Source organism: Oryzias melastigma, linkage group LG24 (assembly GCF_002922805.2).
Source record: "Oryzias melastigma strain HK-1 linkage group LG24, ASM292280v2, whole genome shotgun sequence".
In the NCBI taxonomy this organism is placed as follows: Eukaryota; Metazoa; Chordata; class Actinopteri; order Beloniformes; family Adrianichthyidae; genus Oryzias; species Oryzias melastigma.
Window position 1 is genome coordinate 13585631 of NC_050535.1, and position 10039 is coordinate 13595669.

General features: G+C 38.3%; 1 protein-coding gene across 1 annotated transcript; it reads right to left on the reverse strand.

Moving 5' to 3' along the window:
• Positions 1 to 834: 834 nt before the first annotated feature.
• Positions 835 to 9673, reverse strand: znf513a (zinc finger protein 513a). The gene is made up of 5 exons (XM_024291032.2): positions 9455 to 9673; positions 8298 to 8411; positions 6706 to 6837; positions 4035 to 4778; positions 835 to 2831 (listed from the first exon to the last, which is right to left on the reverse strand). Exons 2-5 carry the CDS (start codon positions 8335 to 8337, stop codon positions 1894 to 1896), a joined length of 1854 nt encoding a protein of 617 aa, XP_024146800.1. The 5' UTR covers positions 8338 to 8411; positions 9455 to 9673; the 3' UTR covers positions 835 to 1893.
• Positions 9674 to 10039: the final 366 nt, after the last annotated feature.

Sequence of the window (10039 nt, forward strand, 5' to 3'; positions counted from 1 at the left end):
TCAGTTCTGACAAGAAAAATATAGACTTGGATTGATCTATTTGTCTCCAAGTGGATGCATCAGCTGGAAGCTTGTGGCCCACCAGATGTATTTTCTTTGCAACAATCTTTTTCAAACTGCATTTTTTTCCTCTTGAGTTCCTGATTCACAATGAGTTGAATTAATGCAATTTTTAATGCTAATTTTCTCAACTTTTGTCCTTCATTATCATAAAAATGCCACAAAAAAAACTTAATTTTTTTTTCAGTGGGTCTTTGAAAACAAGAGAGCAAAGCTCTTTCTGGTGAAATACACCATTAATGTTTCTACAAGATAAAAATATGGAATAGGTTAAAATAACTGATAAAATTTCAAAATGTTATTATGGATTTTAGTTATTTTGTGTAGGTTGGTTTAAGTAATGATTTGCAACAAACAATTTTTTGTAGTTAATATTTTATCCTTGTGGGACCCTTGTAGAGTTGTAAGAAGGTGGATTCCAGCAGAAGCTTAGCTGGTTTCCATGGACCCCTTATAGGTTAATCCTTTTAATGCGTACAGGGTGACTTTTATGGTTCCATGGCATCGTGTTGCCTTCAGGCGACGAACTGCTTTCTGGGATTTCTCACTGCACTTTCTATGTTGTTTTAAAGGTAAAGCATAAAAAAAAAATCAAAAGCAAATCTCTGACAAAAAGATTTTGAGGTGTTTCACCTTTTCTTTGAGGGTGGAACAGACGCAGAAGAAACTGCTGGCAAAAAGTTGATCAAAAATGTGTCATTTCTGTGAGAATTTGCAAATAAGTTTGCGGATTTAAGAGCAAAAAAACCCCAAAAATAAGTCTGATGTTTGACATTCAGTAACATGTATTCCTCGTGTTTATTTTAAACATCTCTCTTAAGGCATTTATAAGATACTGCATACAGACACGGATGGTCACACTTTTGATAACGATCTGGAGAGTCTGCTACTTACACAATAGTTATTCACCAGTTTCATTTAAATCTGATTTTATATCAAGTTACCATGGCAATCCAATCAAACATTCAAAGAAGACAAAAAAAAGACATGCACACCAGCTGATACTTTCATTTTTTGCTTAAAAACAACCAAATAAATTAGTAAATGTAAATAAAAAACCATTTAAAAATGTCCATTTAAGAGAAAAAATAGATAAATTACTTATATTTTCTGTTTTAATTTTTGTTGTAGAACCACAATAAATGATAATCTTTTTAACTAAAACCAGGAACTCTGAGCTGATTGTGCTTTTTCTTTAAGAAAACAAGTGTTTAAGAGGGCATGTTGACATGCAATTCTGTGTTAAAACCATGTCTTTCACAACATTTTGATGGCACAAAGAAAATCAAGTCCTCACTGGCAAAAATGACTTGGTGGATTATATAAATAATCGAATAATGCTCCTTGAATTCTACATTTATTGGAAGGCAAACTACAAGCGAAGCTGGAAGGCTCTAGCTACAAAAGCACTGTATAAAAATGCTTTAAGCTGCACTGTATAGTCACTATGTAGAAAAATACATTTTTTTAATTTGGTGTTAAATGAAATCAAAGTGAATTCTGACACTGAAAACTAAATTATTGAGGGAAAAAAAGTAAATAAAGCCTGATCAGTATTTGTTGTATAAAACCCTTTTTGTGTATTAAAATAGTGAACAGAACTACACAGTGCAGCTGTAACAGTTCAGGCAAATGTGTGCATCAGTTCCAGAGACGTTTGATGTAAAGAGTGAGAACAAACTAGCATGAGGAGCTTGCACAGTGCTGCTGACACGAGACAAAACAAGACGACATTCAATCTATTAGCAGCCTCCAAAGATTTGACAGAACAGTAAAAGACTGACACAATAAAACAAACAAGTTGCTGGTAAGTTTGTTGAGTTGATTTTCAAGTTATGCGATCTCTAGTTTGTAGCACGGGTGCATTGCCGGACCCCCCTCCCTTGCCATGTACTGCATGCTGACTCCTTCCTTTCTGTGAGTTTGACCGCCACCTCCCGGCCTGCTCCTGGTGTCGTCCTCGTCGTCCGTCATCGGCACTTTGACCCAGCTGTCTGTGGCCAGGCCGTGCTTCTTCTGGTGTCTTTTGTAGTTGTCCCAGTGGCCGGTGGTGTAGCCGCACTCCTGACATTTGTAGGGTTTTTCCCCCGTGTGCCGCAGCATGTGTCTCTTCAGGTTCATGCTTTGGTTGCAGCTGTAGCTGCATATCGTGCACTGGAAGGGCTTGGCGCCCGAGTGCACTCGCTGATGCCGCTTTAGGTTGGCCAGGTTCCCGCACGCGTATTCGCACAAATGGCACTTGTACGGCTTCTCCCCCGTGTGCACCCGGTGGTGCCGCTTGAGGTTGTCGAAGTGCGCTGAGGCGTAGTCGCACTGTGGGCACTTGTATGGTTTCTCCCCGCTGTGGGTTTTCATGTGGCGTGCCAAGTGGTTGGGGTAGTGCGTGAGGAAAGGGCAAGCGGCACACGTGTAGACCTTGTCACTCCGCTCGCCAGGACTGTTGGGGGAGGATGAGGAGTCTTTCGTCAGCATGTCGAGGGTGCACTTGGCACAGATCTGCGCCGAGGAGCCGTCTTCATCCTCGAGGACGACGCCACACAGACGGCAAGTGAAGGGGAAAAGTGAGGGTGGGATGGTGGCTCCATCTGCTACGCTGGGCCTGGTGGTGCTGCTGCTGTCTGTGATCTCCATCATGGGTGGAGGGTGATGGCCTGGTGCAGGTTTGGAGGCAGGGATGGGTGGTGGTGAGGCGCCCTTTAAGCTGTCAAAGGCCGACAAGTAGTCACTGTTCTGAGCTCCCAAACCGAGGTTTGACGTTGGTTTTTCAATTTCTAAAAATATACAAGATGACAGAGACAATTGGATCAAATGGTGTCCATTAAAGTGATTATGATGTAAGTATTAAAGCTGCCGATGCATGGGCGCAGGCTCTTGACCTGCCTGCCCTCACTGGCTGAGCAGCTGCTACACGCCCCTCACTCTCCCCATCTGCCCCTACCACTCTAGTCAGAGCAGCATTTGACAAATTCATTCATTAAAAAAAAAGGCTGATGCTATATGAACATATTTATGTGCAACCAAGCACAATAACTGATGGAAATTCATATTGGCTACACACAAGACCAAGATGCACATCGCCCTAATGACGTGTATATTATCACTTCATAAAAAAAAAAACTAAAACTAAATACTTTCTTCAAAATAAATGGCAGCTTTTCTTTTGGTTTTATCTCCATAGCAACCATTTTATGTTTTGGTCGCCTGGGGGTGATGAACACATCTATGTAATTTTTAGAAAAATCTGGAAAAGTAAACGTTTGGATTTCCTTGGCAACTAAGTTTTATTTGTTAACCACGCTCACATTCCCTAATGTGTCCCATATTGTGTGTTATATGGTCTCGTTCAGCTTGAGCAATTGATTCATGTGTTACATTTTTACAATATTCCTGTAAAAATTGTGCCAGCAACAGCAGAATGCCAATTCTGTGAGCTTGAAAGTTCCAACTATTTTTCTCAAGTAGCTTCAATGATGCTCAGAGTTAGGAGGCAACACATTGAATTTTTGTTCTTTCAGAAAATTGAAGATGCCAGTCACTTCCTGGGGTCAAAGGTCAAGGAAACTTTGGCTGCGCTTGTTGACTTTAGGTGGTGGCATGAACGTTTCTTCCCCATATTGTAAAAAAAAAATATGAAAATCGCCAAATTGTAATCTAAAAAAAAAAAAAAGCCTCCAAACTGTAGCTGTGGTAGCCATCCCATAAAAATTTTCCAAACCTCCTTTAGATATTATTAGTGGAGTTTGAAATATATTTTTGAGCCACATAAGAGGTTTTGGCCCCATTCATTTTGGTGGTTTCCCTATGTGTGATGTCTTTTTTTTTTTTTTTTTGGTTACTGTGTCAAATAGTTATTTTTACCGAGTACTACATGCTTGCAAATTTTGGTGAGTTTTTGAGTATGTGGCGGGGGTTAAATTTTCACTTAACGTAAGAAAGAAGACTTAAAAACAAGTTGCAGAATAAAGTAGTCTTACCTGAACCAGAGACTTCCCGGTTTGGTCTCTGCAGGTCCACAGGCTTTTTGGGGCCAGTTTGGGCATTGCCAAGTCTCAGCGAGGTGTCGTGTCCCACACCGGCGGAGGGCACGTGCATACGCTGGTGTCTTTTGAGATTGCCCAGCGAGCTGCAGGCGAAACTACAGCTGCTGCACTTGTAAGGTTTCTCCCCAGTGTGGATGCGCAGGTGCCTCTGCAGGTTGACCAGCTGTGCCGAGGCGTAGGTGCACAGGGGGCAGTTGAAGGGCTTTTCCCCGTTGTGCGTCTTCATGTGGCGCTTCACGTGGTTGGCATACCGCGAGGAGAACCCGCAGAGGTGGCACGAGTGCTGCTTGCACATTTTGTCTTCGCCCGAGGTGGCTTGGTCCATTTCGCATTCAGGCTGCGAGTCTGCGCGGATTTGGGAACGAATCCCAATGTTTCCAAAAGGTAAACAGAACTCGATACTTTTGCCGTCCCTGGATCCTTTGCAGCACCTCAGACAGTAAGGTCCGACGAGGTCCATGCCAGGTCCAAGGAGTTCGTCTCGCAACTGTCCACAGCCCCTGCAGGACAGGTAAGGGGGAAAGCTGGACTCGGACTGGCTTGCTCCGCTCTCATCCTCTCTCCCGTTGTCGCTTGTGCCGCGCGAGTTGTCTGTTTCACTCTCCATGCTGAGCTGACTGTAGGCAGAACTCTCATCACCCAGAGGAAACACGGAGAAGCTGATCTCTGCAGCTACTTCTGCAATCAAAGACAAACACTTCATTCTGCTGGAAATGATCCTAAAATGTAAGTAGTTCAGCAAAGGTCTTTTTTCTTTTAACCACAAAACAAAAAACGAGGTAACGTGCACAGATGAGGATAAAAACATCTCCAATATGAAGAACCTGATACTCACTTCAGCACCTTGAAGACCCCTAGCTACTAGACTGTCAATCTATACGTTAAGGTGGAAAGAAAAGGACTTTTAAACTGCCTCACTTCGCCTGGCGCCCTGACTGCAGACCCAGACCACCACCTTTCTTCTGAAGCACAGAGTGAGGAAGGTGAAGGCTGAGCCTGCCCTTTTATCCCGTCCCGCCACCACCCCCATGGATGATTACTGATGATTATGATGAGGACTATAATGGTGGGACTGCTGCTTCTGATGATGATGATCATGATGATGAGGGGTAGAAGATGATGATGATGATGGTGGTGGTAGCGGCAATGATGAGGGGAAAAACGATAATGGCAGCATGGTAGAAGCAAAGGCAGCTGATGATGATGATGATGATGAATAAATGCCCTCTCATAATGGCCTCCTTGATGGTAATAGTCCTATTTTTACGACCCTTATGTAATTCTAGTCCTTTTAGTACTCTTCCATTTTTCAGATCACTCCGTTTGACAAAGAGTCATGCTTGGAATATGGGGGGCCCCTTCCCCCCTCAATCTGACGGCGGCGCTGAGCGCACACTTCATCAACGATGAACACAACAACATGTCACTCGTATTAACAAAAAACAGAAAGCGTCAACAAAAATGTCCCCGTCTGGCAATTGGATTGTTCCATTTCTTGTAGGAAGAGATATAGCATGAAAACTACATTCAACCTTATTCAAAAGCTAAGTTAAAGTCCCGCTCTGATAATATTTTTGATGAATTTTAAAATTGATCACCGTGATTTTTTTGTCTGGTTCTGATTCACAACGATTTCACTAAAGAAATACTCAGAATTTTCTTTAAATACGTCCTCCATCAAAAACACAAAGCCAAAAGATTATGTTAAAAACACCAAAAACATTGAAGTGCGTCAATGAATATACGGCTGGATAACTCCAATATTGCTCGCCATTTCTGGTATACTACGGGGTTGTGAGCTAGCTGGAGAGAATGTAAACGAAAGGATGATGGTAAATGACACCAACAGTCCCGCCCACAACTCAGAGGTGAATTTCTAAAGAACTCCTTCTGCTCTGTTGAAACTATACTTTTTTTTTTTTTGGCTAAAACGACATCATCCCAATAAAAGACCTCTAGGAATGCTTTACAAAAGATGATCAAAGGAATTAAAAAAAATAAATGATTTGATCATTTCCAGAAAGAAATGCAGGTTTTAATGAGTGTGTGTCTTAACAGAGAGGAAATTGTGGTTAAAAAAATTCAAAAGAAAAATGAAGACAGGAGTTAAAAAGGGCAGAACATCAGAGTATTTCTGGTGAGAGGACTTTTTGGCACATCCAAAAGCAGGCGACCTTTGTTTCAATAAATAATTCAGATTCTTGCAAGTCAGTACTCTTCATGCTGTCATATGCCAGCTAAATAAAAATTAACTACACTGCAAACACACAGTGGTTCCAAAGTATGCAAGAAAGAAGGCAAAAAGGAGTTTGTTATTATATCTAAATACAAGGAACTCCTTCGGCCTACTGTAGCAATTTAACTTTTTTGAAAAACTAACTTAGGATTTGAATCAGTCACAAGTTAAAACCTATAAAGTTCAAACTGCATGCACTCATTGACCGAACAGCAACAACAACAAGTAAGTTTATGATCTTTAATCATTAGCATGGTTTGTTATAGTCAGCACAAACTGAGTTTGTACTTTAAAAAAACAACTTTTTTGCCTCCCAGCCTTCATTCTTTCACCCCACCTTCCCCTCGGTTAGAAATTGGTTTTACAAACCTGAGAACTTTTCCAGGCCTAGAATCTTGTCATGATCAGGAGCATCAAACTCAAGGTCGTGTCCTAGAAAGAGGTCAGTGTCTAAGTGGAGGTTTCCTGGAGCTTCAATGGCTACACCATCCTCAGAATCCACTACAGTCACAAAGAATCAAACATTTAATGCCTAGAATATTTAGATTAGCCTACAAGTTACATGCTAACATGACTTGGATAAAAAAATCAGCTGCAATGTATTTTTTAAACAGACTTGGACAGATAAGATGCCAAAATAACCTCATCCTTGAAAGTATTTTTGCAATTTTTCAATAAATTTGACTATTTATTTGAGCTGTTTTGAGATAAAGAAAACATTTATGGAACATTTTCTAACAAAAACCAACTAATTTGAGCTGAAAAATGGAGCTCCTCTACTGTAGTTGCAGCTAATGAAATCCCAAATTAAAATTCGGTCAAACTTGATGAAATCTGAGGGATCAGGACACAAATGTCAGTAATCAGAAGCCTTATCTTGTTCAGTTTCTTCAATTTTTTGCAGCCATTCTGCATGGAGCACCTGCATTATACCACCATCTACTGGTAAATGCATTGCTTTACATTAAAGCAACGACTTAGCAAGATCCAATGCACTACTTTAACGATAGTTTCTCAAAAAAAAAAAAATATATATATATATATATATATATATATATATATATATATATATATATAGTAATCAAGCTAGATTAAAGTAACCACATTTTATTTATTTAATATTCTCATATTTAGAAAAGTTCACCTAAAAAGCTGTAATTGAATTTTTTGTCAGTTTTTGTCAAATCAGGGACACTTGAAGTTACATGGACCTTCAATGGAGTCGAGGTTTGGACGCTCAAGTAGTCAGGTGACCTTGTTTTAATGCTGAACCTGGACCTGACCAAGTGCAGCAAAACCTGAATCATGACTCATGACTTGTAAAGTAGCCACAAGGCATTATGGGTACCTTCCTTTATCTATCTCTCTTCTTTTTAGAACAATGTGCTGATCGCTGGACCAGAATAAATCTGGACCCAGAAAAAAAACTATTCTGTTTTCTTGTAAATGGATATTGTTTAACAGATTCACATGTTTTTTTTTTGTTTGTTTGTTTGTTTTAATCCTAATCCCTTAAGGGTTTTCTAAAATAATTTAAATTCACAATCAAATCACACTCATAGAGACAACTTTCTGACCACATTTCTGGCCCTTTCAGTTTTTTAAAAATATGTAATTTTTTTTTTAATTTTAGCAGTAACTTTAAAGTTTATTTAGTGTTTGTTTTCGATTGATGCACACCAACAATGTAATCCTACTGAAGCAGATTAAAAATGCTTTAATCCAAGATGATTGTTTATAAAAAGAGAAGCATCCATCTGGAGGGAGTTTACGTGTTGGTATTCTTTTCATGTCAAAACATTTTGAAACAATAACATTTTAATTATTTTATTATGAATTTCTAAAAATCTGGAACATCAAAAAATATGAGAAATACATAACAAAACTCTATCGTGACACACCTAACAAGTTGGGTATTACTACATGATAGAATTCATTTCAACATAACTCTGTGTACATACATTTCACTGGCTGTGGATTCTGTTGTTTTTTTCTTGGCATCTTCCAGTCGACCTTTCCTCTGTACCTGGAGTCTTCTTGCAGACTTCCACAACCATCAGCTCATTCTTATCTGTCTAAAAAATAAGTAAGAATGGCAAAAATATCATATTAAAAACAGAATTTAAAACAAGATTTGTTTTATTTGATAAAACAAAGGCTTTAGTTATAATTCTTTTTCTTTTTACTTATCTAATTATTTACGGATCTTGTTTTTATTGCCTCCTGAGTGGTTTATCTGTTTGAATAACAAAAGTAAAAACTAAATGCATCACAAGTACATTAAATTATTATGGTGCAAAAGTGTATATATATATAGGATCTTTAATAATTTGAGTGATGCCTTAAAGCTTTGTGACACAGTATGATGGTATAAAAGGTCAATTTATTGACAATCTAATATTATATAAGACAGAATTTACTTTAACAAGGCCAAAATAATTACAAAAGAATTAATAACAAAGATTTAAAAAATAAAAAAATGGACAAAACTTGCACAGCTAAGCAAACCACAATGAATAAAACATTAAACATTATTTTATTTATTTAAAAGGCGTATAAAACAGAATTTAAAAATTTTCCATTTATAATAAGTTACATAGAATAAGAACTAAACAATTTAGCTTGTATTTTAATCCAAATAATGTTCTATTTACTTTACCTACACATAAACATTTAAAATGCGTTGTGCTAAATTAACTCCAATGACTTTGTGTAAATAGTTTTTGACCTATAAGTGCACAATAAGGACATAAGGCATGACAGTCCCAAGATGCAAGTTCATGAATTCCTAAACGTGGAAATGACTATGAAGCACCACAAACAAAAGCAATTAGGCTGCTTTAGCAAAAATGGCTAACACAGTAATCCTTGTATTCCGACATGGGTAAACAAAAAGGCAAAAACGCCGAATATCATAATAAAGTCAGGCGTATTGCTGCTCCACACAATATAAAATCTCTTTAGCACATAAAAATAAAGATACGTGACCGCTCGACAGCTTTACAACGAGGCGTCATCATCATGAAACCCACTATCCGGACTGAATTAAAGAACTCCCCGCACGTCTAATTAGCCAGGCTAATGTCAACTTCACTGGTTAGCTACTAAGCTAACTTACCTTTAAAGCGTACGTGACGGCTGAAACGGTTCATGTAGCCCATAAACACTACATTTGGTTGAAAAAATATTTCCCTCAAAGCCCGGACGTATAGACAGCCGCCATTTCTTCTGGAGCAGTGATGACAAAGAAAGGCAATTAATGGTATTTTTCATAACTTAATTGATTTTCTGATATGACGTTGAGCCCGCAGTAACAACCTCCTCATTTCCGGATTGAAAATTTCAAAATAAAAGAGGCATTTCATCATTTCCTTTGAGGGTTGTTGCTGTTGTGTCAAAATGGGATTGAATCATAAATGATACTCACTACGAGAACCTTGACACAATACGACCCTTTAAATCTGTAGAGCAACATTAATAACATTAATAATTAAGACAGTAGCACTAAATTTAACTACATTTTTTGTTGTTATCTGTATATATATATATATATATATATATATATATATATATGTATAAATGTAGCTACAAATGTTTGAAGGTCAATTGTCTTTGGGGAAACATACGTTTTTTAAATAGTGTTTTTCTCTCAAAATATATAATGAAATCTATAATTTACATTCATCATGAGAAGACATTTTTA

Bases quoted from the DNA above. Each gene is read 5' to 3' on its own strand.
- znf513a (XM_024291032.2), bottom strand. From the start codon at position 8,337: ATGCCAAGAAAAAAACAACAGAATCCACAGCCAGTGAAAT. The intron at 6,838-8,297 runs GTATGTACACAG...TTGTGACTGTAG, and splicing joins GAATCCACAGCCAGTGAAAT to TGGATTCTGAGGATGGTGTA. The intron at 2,832-4,034 runs GTAAGACTACTT...GTATATTTTTAG, and splicing joins CCGGGAAGTCTCTGGTTCAG to AAATTGAAAAACCAACGTCA.